This window comes from Ochlerotatus camptorhynchus, unplaced genomic scaffold (assembly GCF_037179485.1).
Source record: "Ochlerotatus camptorhynchus isolate MF236.1 unplaced genomic scaffold, CSIRO-AGI_Acam_v1.1 ptg000176l, whole genome shotgun sequence".
NCBI classification, from domain to species: Eukaryota; Metazoa; Arthropoda; class Insecta; order Diptera; family Culicidae; genus Ochlerotatus; species Ochlerotatus camptorhynchus.
Window position 1 is genome coordinate 4,300,560 of NW_027040666.1, and position 15,657 is coordinate 4,316,216.

The 15,657-nt window shown below is 42.0% G+C and overlaps 2 protein-coding genes across 5 annotated transcripts in view; both read left to right on the forward strand.

The window, feature by feature from the left end:
- Window positions 1–15,657, forward strand: part of osp (outspread) — a 534,113-nt gene that overhangs the window by 514,263 nt on the left and 4,193 nt on the right. For 3 of the 4 annotated variants that reach the window (XM_065222626.1, XM_065222627.1, XM_065222628.1), the window contains 7 exons: window positions 1,210–1,868; window positions 4,638–8,735; window positions 8,790–8,924; window positions 8,989–9,125; window positions 9,184–9,336; window positions 9,420–9,513; window positions 9,719–9,968. In XM_065222626.1, the coding sequence (XP_065078698.1) occupies window positions 1,210–1,868; window positions 4,638–8,735; window positions 8,790–8,924; window positions 8,989–9,125; window positions 9,184–9,336; window positions 9,420–9,513; window positions 9,719–9,968 (5,526 nt within the window). The remainder of the gene's footprint in view (window positions 1–1,209; window positions 1,869–4,637; window positions 8,736–8,789; window positions 8,925–8,988; window positions 9,126–9,183; window positions 9,337–9,419; window positions 9,514–9,718; window positions 9,969–15,657) is intronic. The other variant, XM_065222629.1, reaches the window with a different exon arrangement.
- The window catches only part of puml (pummelig), a 418,871-nt gene that overhangs the window by 361,078 nt on the left and 42,136 nt on the right, over window positions 1–15,657 (forward strand). The gene's annotated exons all lie outside the window — the stretch shown is intronic.

A 15,657-nucleotide genomic window follows, 5' to 3' on the forward strand; every position in this document is an offset into this window, starting at 1 on the left:
ATGTTTCTACAGTCCTTTTACCGCATCATACAAAAACAACAAGATTAAATCGAATACGATCGGCTCTAGTACCATCTGTGTCGGATCACATCATTTAGAGAATGTTGGGTGCGATCTGTTACAATGTTGCAGCAGACACCATTCAGGCATGAGGACAACACCTAGTGCTCCAAGGCTACATGCAGAGTGTGGAAAGGATAATGGTTAAAGTGGCTCTCCCTAAGTGAACAATCCCTCCTTCCACAACCTTCCACCTGCTGTCTGACTAAGCCGCTGCTAAAAAGATCATAAGGTGTTCATAAGTGGTGATCTTTTGAGCACCCTGCGTCGCGTTTTGCACCCAATCATAATAAGGAAAAGTGGATGATAGGCTTAGGGGAAATGCACTGAGGGGCAATAGCATAAATTGTATTATACGGCAGCGAGCGTAAAATCAGTAATAATAATTCGATTCGAATGCATTGCCGGTCGTCGGTCCGAGGATGTTGGAAAGTGTTTATCTTCTTGCTGGACATTTTTATTATCATACCTGTAACTAGTTTTCAAGCGTATGCATTTTATTGTACCGGTGGTAGGTACTATTTTGACCTCCCTCTCTCTCTCTCTCTGTGTCTCTTTCTCTCTCTGGATTGATGTGTTTGCAGTATTTTTTGACTGACTTTGAGAACGGAGTTAATAAAACTGCTGAACATAGCGATCGACGATACCATAAAGCTACATCGCAATTGAACAAGAGTAAACTCAAAGCCTATCATGGCTATTTTATCCTCTAGTTGGCATCCTTCCGCATTTCCCCTTCATCCTGGCTGCGGCTATGGCTTCCGAGATCAGCTCGTTAGTATAGTTAAGAATATTTGTTTATGGCCCGTATGTCCACTATCGCAGATAATATCGGATTTCAAATCTTTATATTTATGCTTAATTGCCATCCGAAGCCGAGAATTGTCGTGGATTGCACGCGGAGTGCGTGCGGGAAAATGACTATAATTATAAATGAAGTTTATGACTGTTGGATATCTCATTCTCATGTGCTCGCTGGCAGGTTAAGATGGAAGAGATGATCATACGAAGAAAAGACTTGTGCGACTATTCTCAACTCATTCCAGAGTGCGTTAATTTTCAATACTCTCTAGTTTTATCGCGCAAATAATCACTATTTCAACAGTGGCTTTAATTCTTATTCTTTATTCGCTTGTTTCCATCCCACAGCATCCAAATGCTATCTGTTGGACGACGTTCGACGAGAGGAAAAGCTGAAAGACATCGCCAATACGATCACGAATGTGAACCGTTGGAGTACGCCATGCATCACCGATAGTCTCGCGTTGACGGCAGTACCGGACGAGAAGCCCAACCGGGACGAGAACACGGTTCCACAGTACAGTACCAAGACAACTGGCCAAATGCGACCCCAGTCGTTGACAATTCCGTCCACTGCGCCGGCCATCGTTTCTGCCATCGTTAAGAAAATACCTACTGGTATCAGTAGCTCCAAGTCAGACCTGTCGAAAACCAACACAACCTCTAGTCCGAAGTTGAAACCTAGTCAAACTCACGAACGAGGCGATCCCGATGGGGACTGTGGCCTCGACGATGCCCCAGCCAGCTATCTGTCCAAAAATTCCGAACTCCGGGTCAGCTTACCATCGGAAGAATTGCTCAATGCCAAGAAAGGTTGGCTCATGAAGCAGGACACTCGGTCCAGTGAATGGAGCAAGCATTGGTTTATTTTACGAGGAGCCGCCCTATTCTACTACCGAGACCCGGTGGCCGAGGAGAAAGGTGTGATGGATGGAGTGCTCGATGTCAATAGTATAACCAGTATCACCGAAGTGCCAGTCAATAGGAACTACGGATTTCAGTTGACGGTAAGCTAACGTATCCTAAACAGAGGGAGACCCAAAAAACCGTTTTGTATGATAAGAGGCAGGTGAAAAAATACGCTACTTTGATTCATAGATAAATAGCAGAATGACAGCTCTCTCATATGATTCCAGACTGCTCAGAAATTATTCCAAAGATCTTCAGGTGTCCTAAGATCTCCATGAATTCCGATTTATATATTTTCAAGACTTCAGGTTGATCGGGTATTATTCTAAAGATCTAGAACAATAAAAAAAACTCAAATTACGTTTATTAGATGCTCTCATGATGCCTGATTGCTTAGAAATTATTAAGAAGCCCATCATGTGATCATAGATCCCCATGATAACCTCAAGATACTCTTTCAAGACTTCGGGTTGATCAGGTATCATTCTGAAAACATCCAACAACCAATCACATCTCTCGTATATTCTCTCATATGATACCAGGCAGCTCACAAATTATACCAAAGACCTTTATGTGTTTTAAGATTTCCATATAGTCCTCTGGATACTTTTTCAAGACTTCAGGTTTATCAGGTACTATTCTGAAGATCTCATACTGTCCAACAATTCAAATCACATCTCCCTGATATAGAGATGAACTAGCCTAAGGCTGAAAATCTCTTAAATAAAGTTTAAAAAAAATCTCCCTGATATTCTCTCATGATCTCTTGACCTGTCAAAAATACATGATCACTCATACCGAAGACATGTGCAAAGTTTCATGCAAATCAGAGAAGATTGAGTTAGGTTATTTGCTCATTTGCCATAGAATGCTACCGACGCCAGGAAGTCAGCTCCCACACCTGGACCCTACCTATCGACCCATCAACTCATGAACCGGGGGCCAACGGCTTTACTTCCCAACGGCGTGATCAGAAATGTTATGCCTCGGAACATCCCGGTGGCGCCGACTGGGATTGAACCCAGGCCTGCTAGGGTGGGAGGTAATCACGCTTACCACTACACTACCGGCACCACTGGCTCAAAATTCTTGAAATAATTTAAAATTTCCCAGAATTCCCATCAGCAAGAATAATCTATCTACATTAAATTTTCTACAAGCATAGTCAATTTGCAATAACGGAAAAAAATTGATAGGCCCCTTTGTAGAGCATTTATGCAATTTTAGTTAAAATATTGTGCTCTTTCGGTCATGAAACTACTACTGGGTCCTCAAACTACAATATTTAGCTAATCTATTTCGTTTATTTTGTTACACTTCATCTGGTATCAACTGATTCATCTCCGGCAATTATTCAGCATGGTTTTTTTTTTATAAAATCGAAGGGTGCAACATTTTTTTAGAGAGATTTCATGTACATATTGTGGATGCTATTGTTTCTAACAGAATAATCTACCATTCTAGCAGCAAGCAAGTTAAATTCTGGGATTTTTTTGGACTCTCCAATGCACAGATATAATCGTTAAGAAGTACACATTAAGTCAAAAACACACATGAGAATGAATTTCAGATATAACTGTATGTAATCCATATTTCCAACTCATATACGATCAATCATTTTTGCATCATTCAAATTGTACAAACTAAATCGGATAAAATCGTAAGGTTTGTAAAACTGAGTTCAGGCATGGCAAATCATTTACATTCATTTCGTGCATTCATTTACAGTCATTTGCTTTGAACTTGTTTCATCAACAGAATTGCGGAAAATGATGTTTCAAACTTTTATAGGTTTTAATATTAGCTACAACTTTTGCCAACAACTCAAATCTGTGCCTCTTATGCATGACGAACTAGAGCGGACAGAACTTGATATTAGTTTTCAGTGAATGTAATTTACATTCACTGAAAAACAATGGTCGGTTCTGTTCGCTTTGGTTCATCGTGCATAAGAGATACAGATTTGAATTGTTGGCAAAAGTTGTAGCTAATATTAAAACCTATGAAAGTTTGAAACATCATTTTCCGGAATTCTGTTGATGAAAAAAGTTCAAGGCAAATGAATGTAAATGAATGCACGAAATGAATGTAAATGATTTGCCATGCCTGACTGAGTTTGATATTACAGATTAGATTGTACCTATATGATGTCAAATTAATTCTTTCATTGAGTTAATTTGAAAATGTAAGTAGGGTTAACTACCCCATTTCCGGCCTATTAAGCACAACCCGCACTTAGTCTTTCTTAATCTAGCTCAGTTTAGCACCAAACGGAATGTTATTATTACTGATGACTTTCAAATTTATTTACCTTTCCGTACGTACCGTAAGATTTGATAAAGAGAAACTAATTGTTGAGATATTGTCAAAAGTCTAAAACTGCTTCTTGACACCAAACTCGGCCTAACGCATTGAAACGCCATTGGATGAAGATAAAAATTGATTCGGTCGGAGCGCTTCTTTTGTTTTTGGGAATAACGGGTGCAAACCTTCATATCACGCGTTCTCATTGACTTCGTTCGGTAGCTTATTAACTAAAGTATCGTACCAAACGCATAATTGACGAAGTAGTTCTCTACCCTATATGACCTCCATATTTGAATGTATAAGCAGTTTTTGTGTATTGCATACGATTTTTCACCATTATATCCCCAGTATAACAACTTATACAGGAAAACATTAACTGTATATACTGATTTTTGCCTGTATAAGCTGTTATACTGCAGATAAATTGATAGTTGGGTTGAGATGTTCGTTTATATATTAACTACAGAAACAACTTTAATGGGCATGACAAAACGTTTTTTGGGTCCTCTTCGCCTATCGTGTTTATCATTTTTAACTAATTAATTCCTATCTACTTTAAGACGTGGGATAACCGACGCATCGTGCTGTCCACGGTTACCATCGGCAACAGGAACAACTGGATCAACGTGCTCAAAAACGCAGCCGGATTACCTCAGACCAAAGTAACACTAAATAATAACAACCTAGGACTGAACAATCAGAACGATGAAAACTTCAAAACGTTAACCGATAAACTCCCGTTAGAAATAGAAATCATAGACGGTAGCCAGATACAGGACAAAATTGGTAGTCTGAACACCGGTACGATCAGTAGCCGCATCAGTGTAGAAGCCAACCGGGGAGAGGATGAGGTAGATTGCAAGCCCACACAAAAAAGTCAAGACGTGGTAGTACATCTCATCAAATCCAGTAGCACCAGCGATGTTCTGAACAACAACCTGCCTCAAAAGTCTTCCAGTACGACTACGGTCACGACTCCGGTAACGCCAATAACGCCCAAATCGTTACTTTTCTCCTCCGACGAGGAGTACCGCACTGCATCCGAAGGAGGCCGGAGAGACAGTGTCGGTGACTGGGGCTCACCATTGTCTCCTACTCCGCCAGTGCCACTTTCAGCGTTAGCTAGAACCAAAGATAGATTAAGAACATCCCACAATCGGTTACACAAACGCAGCCGATCGTCACCACCGTCGTCACGGCGCAGTACAATCGAAAGCGTTCAATCCGAAGACCTCCCACTCATCAACCCCGTTCAGGAAGAGGTTTGCATCGACAAAGAACTTCAACTACGGTTACAAGCCGCTGAGAAGGAACTCTCCATTCTCCGCGAGGAAACCCACGAGCGAGAAGCAAGGATGTCGGAACTGCTGACCTCCCTAGAACGGACTGAGCAAGAACTAACACGGAAGCGGGAAAGTGAGGAAAATCGAGAAAGGCTGATGTCGCAACTTGATGAGAGCAGAAGCAGTGCTCAGGAGATCATCGACAGGATTACTGTAGAGCTGGATAAAAGTCGGGACACAGTCAAAGATTTGGAAGACCGGTTGGCACGTGGGATCGAAGAAAACGAATGCCTATACAAGAAAATCAGAGACTTTGGCATTTCTAGTCCCGCGTCCAGCTTATGCAGTTTGAATACGAAAACGGGTAAAATGCGGCGGATGGATTCGTTCAGTGATTTGACTAGTCTAAATGAGGTTGATCCGAGTACATTGGACAAGGATATGCTAGCTGATGAGTATCACGAACTGAGAGCACGTTTCGAGAAAGCTGTCAGTGAGCTGAAAGCAATGAAGCGTGAACTGAAGGAATCCCATAAGATTTGTGATGATCTGGAAATATCCTACACCACTTTGAAAAGGGAAATAGATCGCCAGCAGAAAGAACACGAATCTCAGTCGAAGATGATGGCCGATAGGATTCAAGATATGACTAATAAATATACGAACGCCGAGAAGCAGGTTAGACTACTGAGGCAAAAATTAGTTCGGAACGAAAAACGAAGGTCTCTATCGCTGAAGGGAAAAGAATCATTGACGATTCAAAAAGAATTGGAAGAAAAGGTTACGGAGCTGGAGCACAAGATAGACGCCTTGGAGCAGGGAGCAGTGATAGCGGAAGCAGCTGTCACGCAAGGCGAATCTTCCGAATTAAAGAATGTAAAACGAGCATCAACTCGGTTACGGAGGAAAAGTTTGGACAGCGCATCCATTTCTTCGCAACCGATGCAGGTTTTGTTGAGGCTGAACAATTTAGAAAAACGAGTTGACACAGTTAAAGCGACTGCAGGTGATCTGCTAGCTATTCCTGGATCTAGTGAAAGCGTAAACACCGCTGGAATGATAAGCAGCACTGAAAGTACGAGTAGCATTAACAGTGTCGGTTTTAACAAAATTACCCCTAGCGCTAGTCCAAAGGTTTCCGAGCATTTGATGGATCGGCTGAAGAGTTTGGAAGGTGTTGTCATCTCTGTTCGCGAACTTGTCGATCAAAGTATGCGTCAGTTCCAAAATCTGCGATCCTCGCGATCGCGGCGATCCGTTTCTCCCATTGCTGACAAGAAGGATTCGTTTAAATTTGTTGAGAGATGCTTATCGGAGGTCTCCAGACTGCTGCGAGACAGCTGTGAGCACTGCGTCATACAGGATTGCTCGTTGAACAACAACATTGTACTGTTGCCGGAAACCAATCCTATCAAGCTGGCATTCACACAAATGGAAGGGCAGCTAAAAAATAAGCTCAGCGATCTATTGAAGCAACGACGGATGCTTCGTGAAACAAACGGACTAACGCAAAAGAAAGATATGGAATTGCTAGCCGAACGCATCGCGTTTGAAAGCGTTTGCTTCGGTCGAATGAGAAATGCGCTGGAACGAGTGGAAAACATGAAGGAAAACGAAGAAAAACAAACCAAAGTCGAAGTCTCCGAAACAATACAGTTGATGGCAATGCTCAAGGCTAAACTCGCCGGCAAATGTGGCATCAAACTAAACAGTAGTATGGACGTACTTGCAAGCGTGTTGGCTCGGAAACTCATACTGTCAGCTGGCCGCACCAGTAGCATAAGGTCACTAAATTTCCCGTCAATCAACACCAATTTGTTAGACGATCTGCTTCGACAGCAGAACGAAGTTCATATGGTCGCTAAGCGGTACAAGACGACGGTGATGGAAAACCTAGCGTACGGTTTAGCAGCCGAAACGTTGAGTTACATTTCTTCTTCAAATGAAACGATTCAAGGTGCCGTACAGGAAGCATGGCGACAAGCACAGGAAGCAGTGAACGCTGAGCTGGTGCAGTCTGAAATCGCACACATTATGATGCGAAGTGCTCAGCGTTATGAAAATTCACTAACACCTGCCTTCGGCTATGCATTGTCCACCGATGAACGAATAACGTTCGAAAACTTTGCTGATGCCGTCCAAGATGTTCTACGTAGAGAAATGGAACTTGCAGTGACGCAGTTGACCGAATGCTACGAGGAAAGCCTAGCAAAAATGAAGCGTGGTCAGTGGAGGCTTCACCTGGAGCAGGAACGGAAACCAAGCGAAGGTCGACAGTTGTTGGCAGAGTTTGCCGACATCATAGCACACAAAGCTCTGATCGATGCCCGTGTTCAAATCCTAAAAGGAGACTATGTCCCTGCCAAAATCAAACTGATCAACGAGGACAGCAATAACTTTAGCGTAGTTGCTCTGAAGAAATACGAAAATCTGTACACCGATCTCACCGCTGACCTGGAAATTGCCAACTCGGACGACATCCTTGCTGAGGCTGATTTTAACTTCATGTATAAATACTTTGTCAACGAACACCTGACCAACAAGACCGATATCAAAGAAATATCAGCCATCCTAAATGAACTGGAACGATCCGTGGTGTCGCTACAGAACACAATGGTTCCTGATGACGTGCTGATCGCAAGCACGGTAGACGTCGATAGTCTGCGTAGCATTCACGCAAGGTGCGTGGAGATACAGAAAAGAATCGACTCGTTGATCGATACGGCCAAATCGGTTCAAGCTCAATGTTATGAGTGCGACAGGCTGCAAGATACGCTGCATCAAATGACTGATCGGCATGAAACCGACATTGCTAGTTTGAAACAACAGAATGAGGAAGAGGTCAGTCAGTTAACTAAGAAAATAGACGAACAGAAGCAGCTTATCAAGAACATCGAGAGCGAGAAAACAGAAATTCAGGAGAAGTTGAGGAATGAGAAAAATGTCCTGAAGCTGCGTGAAAAGGAGTTCAGCGAACTCAACGCCAAGCTTCGTGAATACGAAACAATGTGCCATGAGAAGGATAAAGAAATTGAAGAGTTGCTGGATAGTTACGACGAGGAACGAAAAAAGTCCAAGGCACTACGAGACAAGTATGAAGAATTGTCTCAAAACTTCCAGAAGAATTCTGAAGAGTACGCCGAACTGGAGAAGGAACGTGATTATCTATTCGAGCAAATAAGAAAGGAGAAAGATCACGTGAAGAAGTTGGAAAAGCACTTGGAAATGCTCGAAGCTGAACATGCTCAACAGGTGGACAATCTGCACGCAGCCTACCGAGAGCAGCAGGTGGCGAACGAAATCGATTCGCAAAAGGACAAAGATGACGAAGACAGTTTGCGTCAAAAGTACCAGGCCGAGATTGAGCAGCTTAGGGTGAGTAGATAATTTCAACGAACGATTAGGAGACGATCTCGCTTTTTTTTGCAGGCCCTGTGTGAAAAAGGACTTGCAGCAATGGAAGCATCCCATAAGCGTATAATACACGATCTGGAAGAGAAGCACCAACATGAGATAGCGCAGCTGATAGTGGAAAAGGAGCAAGCACTTGCCGAAGAAACTCAGGTATGGTAAAATTATGTTATCCCAAATGAATGCTTTTTAACATTTTATTTTAATGATATCTCAGGCAACTTTGGCAGCACTAGACGCAATGCGTAAGGCTCATCAAAATGAGGTCCAGCGAGAAGTCGCACGATTCAAGCAGGAGTTCTTGAAGCAATTTCAGAAAGGTGGTCAATCCCCGCTGACATACAAGGAGAAAGAGTATGTAATAGGAGTGAGTTCATAAAGTTTTGAAAACTTATGTAAGGTTTAATTGCAGACAAGAGCTGGAAGAGGTCCGACAGGAAATTTTGTCCCTTTCGGAAAAGTACTCGATGAAGTGTGTGGAAACGGCCTCACTCGAAGAAAAACTGAGAATTACTTCGCAACAGCTTAAGTATTCGCAGCAGCACATTCAGCAGCTCGATGTTAGGTAACGCATAATGAGAGATAATAATCAGACGAGTTCTATTTTAGTAATTATCAACTCTTTTGCAATTACCATCACAATTATAGAAACAAACAGCTCAGGGCACACTTTGTATCGGGAGACTCGAGTGACGCTGTCTCTTCGAGTAGCTCGACGCCCAAGGCCACCATTCAAAGATCGGTAGGTATAAGGTTCTTACGCGGTGAAAATGTGTTTTGAGTTTCTATTCTTTGGATTTATAATTCCATCATTATTCAATAACACATCGTTTTAAAATCTAACAGCTCTCATGTATGAAAAGACATTCAGTTGTTTGATTTGTTTTATGTTTTTTTTATTAATACAACTTAATTTGATCATTCTAACCCAACCGGAAAACTAACAGCATGTTGATGCAAACAGTACGAAGACATCCTCCAGCAGAAGCCAACCGCCCTTTTCGTCAATGTTCAGAACGGCGACCAGCAGTTCAGCAGCTTCCTCTAAAGCCAGCGACAATAATAGCAGTTCAGCAATTTCCAGCATCAGCAGCAGCAGCCTTCTCACCTCGGGCCATTGTTTCGATAACAGCAACAAAGAATACCATATTATTAACAATAAGAATGAATCGCATCCTAGATTGAAGCTATGCGAAGGTATTTCTGTTTTCTTTTGAACTTTTTTTGCACCTTCAGGTTTTCGGGTCTTTTTTCACCACATTACATAAATGACTAACAATGCATGAGTCAGAAATCCAACATTTCATTAGAAATTTTGATTAAATGCCACAAATTGTTCGGTTTTTATTTTTATTTCTGTAATAGAACACAAGTAGATCACTGCCCATAATCGCATATCAGTCCCACCGTTGCTTGATTTCCTACACGGTAAGAAAAAATACTCAAAATTAAGTTAAAAAAAACTCAACGTTGGGTTCTATCATTTGAGGTCCGCCGTTGAGTAAATCAGAAAAGCGGCGTTGGTTAAAATTTACTCAACTATTGAGTAATAATAAATAAACTCAAATATAAGTTTATTTTCATTGAAGTTGCTTTTATGCGCCTTTAACCATTTCATTTTCACAAGCGTTGATAGACGAGTGGTCAACTCACTGGCCCCGTAATCTCAACGTCCATGGTTCGGTTCCAGTCTGCTCCGTTTTATTATTTTTTGTCAACTTGGTCAACGCCAGGATTACTCAAAATTGAGTTTTCTTCTTTAACTTAATTTTACCTAGCCCCACGGAAGCCACGTGATGAGTGAAATGAACTCAATTTTGGGTACTTTTTTCTTACCGTGTATCCATATGGAACTGTTATGCGATTATGGGTAGAACAGCTCAACTGAAGTTTCCCAGTATTCATGTTCATAATCGTAGGGCTTCGATGTTTCATACGTGATTTCAGTAGAAATAGCAATATTCCTTAAGGCAAGGAACAAAATATTCTGCAGCTGAAATTGTATGTTGTATGAATATAGTCTGTGTATAAGAGTCACAATTAGAGTGTAGCCAAGTCTACCTATTGAACGGTCAATCCGGCACTTTTTTTTCTTCTGTTCGGGACCTAACACTACTGCGACTAGTAAATTGATCTATTGTAGTATATCCCGTGTCCTTGACCTTACATAGCATCGTAAAGTTTGCTTATTTTGCACGATATATCGTTTAAGTTCCACGAAAGGTATTACAATAAAATATAAATTATAATCGAAGAAATGATCATAAACACGCAGTGAGCTTTACATTGTCATGGGATAGATTTGGTAATGATCAGTAATGAAAGTTTGTAATATTTGTTACTATGAAAATTCGATAAAATTACTGATAAAATGATTTACTACAGCCGCAAATTTGTTAGAAGTCATTTGAAGTTGATGCAGAAGTTCTCTGTTGCCAAGTGATAGGGAAGGGAATCTTTGGAATACCGTTATGCAAACTCCACCACTTTTCTCATGACGTGACTCGTATACAGACTCTAGATTTGGTCTGTAATCGATCGTCCACCCACAAAACCGTGGAGTGTCATCTAAATCACAGTTTAAGATCATCAAAAAAATCTCACGATAGTGAAACAATCGAAAAATCTTTTTTCCTTCTATCTAATAAGTGTGCCCGCATCTCACAACAGCAAGGCAAAATTATTTCTGCATCTTAGATAGAGTCGCTCCCTTCGAACAAAGCCGAGAATACACTTTGTAGACCGCGATAAGTAAAATAACCGCTCGGTAGTTCTCACTTTCCAACTGGTCACTTAGGTTGTGAACCATTTGCCGAGTTAAATTTAACTCGTGGTTAAAAATGACATTTCGAAAGTTATTTCTTATGTTTGAAAATCCCCGTGCTGTCGATCGACCGGTTTTCGAGCCACGGTCGTCAAAGTTTAACTTCTTGTCTGTCAGAAATAACCATGCTCGGATAGCAGGGTTAATCGATAACTTTCCATCGTCAAATTTTAACCAAGAGTTAAAAAAATCGCCAAATGGTTCAGAGCCTTAACTGGGCTTTAGCCTAGTTAAAAAGCAGTTATACGTCAAAAATAGACGTCACATTTAGTTTGACATTTCGTTGTCAAAATTGGTGAGGGGCATTCGAACGTAGTACTAAATCTGTGAGCCATTTGCCGAGTTTAATTTAACTCGTGGTTAAAAGTGACATTTCGAAAGTTATTTCTTATGTTCGAAAATCCCTGTGTTACCGATCGATCGGTTTTCGAGCAGAACTCAGCCACGGTTGTCAAAATTTAACTTTTTGTCTGTCAGAAATAATCACGCTCGCATAGCAGGGTTAATCAATACCAACCATCCACCAAATGGTTGATCGCCTAAGTGTTAAAATAAATAAATTTGAAATTATTTTCATTTCACACTGAAATCAAGACATAAAAGCGTTTTTAGCGAAATCTTTAAGCCTTTCTAAACTCGTGAGTTTGAATGCAATAATATGAATGAATAACAATAACAAACTTCACAGTGTTTCAAGTTAATGCACGTGACATTTTTTAAACGTCGATCAAACAATCCTTAGCTTCAATTATCAAGGGAGTTGGCAAGTCTCCCTCATCCATCATATTTTTTTTCAGGGGGGAATCTGCTCCCAGATGCGAAGATAACTCAGGGTGTGGGGATGGGAGAAGTAGCGCTCCCGACCCACTAAACCTTACCCTCTTGGCCCTTGCCCTCCCCGGAACCGCCTGACAGCATTACATCATGGGAGCGGGCCGGTTGCGCTATGGCGCATCAAACTAGTGGTGTGTCACAGACTTGACACTCGCTATTGCACAGTGAGCAGCTGTGTAGGGCCTTCCTCTTATTGTTCGCTGACGTGATAGCCAGCCAACTGTCCACAGCAGGACAGGACAGATGTGACCGCTTACCAGCTGCGTGTGCTGCGACTTGGTCAGAGTCTTCTACACTCTAAGAACCCGGTGTCACTCCTGCCTTTGCACAACGCGGGTTTGTGCAGGGCTTATCGACCTCCTGGGACGAGCTGGATGGGGATCCAGCGTCCTTACTCTGCTGTAGTTTGTTTAGCCGCAATATCTCTCCCTTGGGTTCGATAATTAACGTTTTCAGGGCACACCACGAGGAGGCAAACTACTTCATGCCGCTCATCCATCGTATCGATTGACTCATTCATCCTACTGTCTTGTTTCTCTGACTCAACGAAATTCAGGTGTTCATCGTAGTGCTGCTTCCACCTTTCAATCACCTTACGTTCATCCGTCCTCCATCCTCCATCATTATCACAACACATTTCTTTTCAACGTGTGTCCTGGAGATCGATACAACTGCTTCATTGCTTCGCACGCTACCTCTACCAGGTAGCGCTTCTTTGCGATGAGTTTGCTGTCTCCGCTTCTGTTTGTATCGTTCCACATTTTGACGAGTCCCTTGCTACACCTGTTGCAATGGCACCTTCTTCTGCGCTATTCATGGCCGCTTCAACACTATTTCAGCAGTCCTCAAGTGAGTCTTCAATCGGACTTCCTCATCCATCAACGCTGCTTTAAAGGTTTTACGCGAAATCAATTGCAGCTTCGAGTAGTTTGAGTCGATCCAGATTGTACCGTGGCGGGCGTCGCGGGCGTCGGTACCGATTGTTTTTGTCAACGGGAAGTCTATGACGCACTTTTACTATCACAAAGTACTGGTTTAGATCGATGTTTGACCCACGATAGATCTTGACGTTGATGATATCCGAAAAGTATCTTCCATCAATCAAAATGTGGTCGACTTGGGATTCTATCTGTTGTAGTAATCTCCAGATATACTGATATGCTAGGCTGTACTGGAATAGGTACACCGACTTTGAAAATTATTAGTGGGGGGGGGGGAAGTTTCCCTCTCCCACTAAGTTGAAAATTCTGATCAAAATCAGCTAGTGAAGAAAAGATTCGGTTGGCACGCTCCAGCTTTAACACTAATAAATCATTATCGACGCAACGCAAACCTTAGAGTTGATGCATAAATTAAATCACGCTCTAAGGAGGGGGAATCTAAGATTTTGTGACAAGCAATGCATTAGGTATAGGAAAAACGTCACGATAGGGGGGGGGGGGGTAAATTTCTCCTCGATTTATCGTGACATAATTAATGCATGGGCCCATATCGTGTATCTCAATTTAAGGAATAAAGGTTTTCCTACTAAATAGTACCAGTTTTTATTTTCTTCGTTTGTTTCGGGAGAACTTCACTGCAGTGTTTTAAAATTTGCTCAAGTATTTTGGACTTCGGCTTTGAAAATTATTACGGGGAGAGGGCTGACTTTTGCAAAAGTGCCCCGAGGTGAAATCGAACCCTCATTTCGAGCGATGGGTGTCGCAGCTGTGGTACCGCATAACCACAAACCCGATTTTTGGCCATAACTAACTAATGCCGCGAAGCACCTTCACGCCTGGACCAGACGGCATTCCTCCTATAGTTTATTGCCGAGCTATTTAAGCTCTTGTTGAGCCACTTTGCAGAATCTTTAATACATTGTTTTTGGAGTCGAAATTTGCTTCTTCCTGGAAGGAGTCATTTATGGTTCCAGTATACAAGAAAGGAGACAAACGTGATGTTAAAAACTACAGAGGAATCACCAACCTTTAAGCTGCCTCAAAACTGTTTGAGATAAATTTGAGTGGAGTAATTCTAGAACGTACCAAATGTTACATCTCCTGTGACCAACATGGCTTCATGATGGACGTTCGGTTATAACAAATCTCCTGGATTTTACCACGATCTGTTTTGAACAACTGGAGAATGGGGCGCAAGTAGACGTCATCTATACGGACCTAAAAGCAGCGTTTGATACGATCAACCATGATATTCTGTTGGGTAAGCTATCCAAACTCGGCACATCAGATCGGTTGGCATCGTGATTTTGCTCGTACCTGACTTGCGGGTTAAACTTGATTCGAGTACTTCCTCGTATTTTACGAGCTCGTCTGGCGTACCACAGGGTAGCAATCTTGGCTCGCTGTTGCTTCTTTTTCTTCAACGACGTATTGCTTGAACTTTGAGATGGTTGCAGGCTTGTGTATGCCGCTGACCTAAAGCTGTATTTCGTGGTGCGATGTACTGAGGATTGTATTCGTCTCCAATCGCTATTAGATCTATTCGTTGGTTGGTGCAATCGGAATAGGCTTACCGTGAGCATACCGAAATGCATGGTAATGTCGTTTTACCGCATCAAGCAGCAGATTATTTTCGATTATGCCATCAACGGTGTTATACTGAAAAGAATCGACCAGTTCAGCGATCTAGGCGTTCTACTAGATCATAAATTAACGTTTAACCTCCATCGTACTGCTGTGATCACCAAGACTAACCGTCAGTTAGGATTCGTGTCAAAAATATCAAAAGACTTCTCTGACCCACACTGCTTGAAAGCTCTTTATTGCTCCCTTGTTCGACCTATCCTGGAAAACAACTCCTTGGTCATCAGTTGACTTGGAATTTGAGGATCGAAGGTGTTCAGCGAAAGTTTATCAGAATGCGTAACCTACCGTGGCGTGATCCGCAAAATCTCCCACCGTATTCTGATCGCTGTAGTTTGTCGAGTTTGGAAACCTTAGAACGTCGACGGAAGAATAAACAGGCAGCATTTGTTGCCAAGTTATTAAATGGGGATGTTTGTTTACGTGAGTCTTCTTTCGCTGTTAGATATCCGAGTGCCGCCGAGAACATTACGAAGTGGTACCCTACGCCAACCACGATACCATCGAACAGCATTCGGTTACAACGAACCACTAACAACTATGATGCATACGTTCACGGCAGTTGAAAAATTGTTTGAATTTGGGGAACCTTCTGCTCGCTTTTTGACTCGAATTAGAAATGCAAGAATGTATAGTTTTTTTA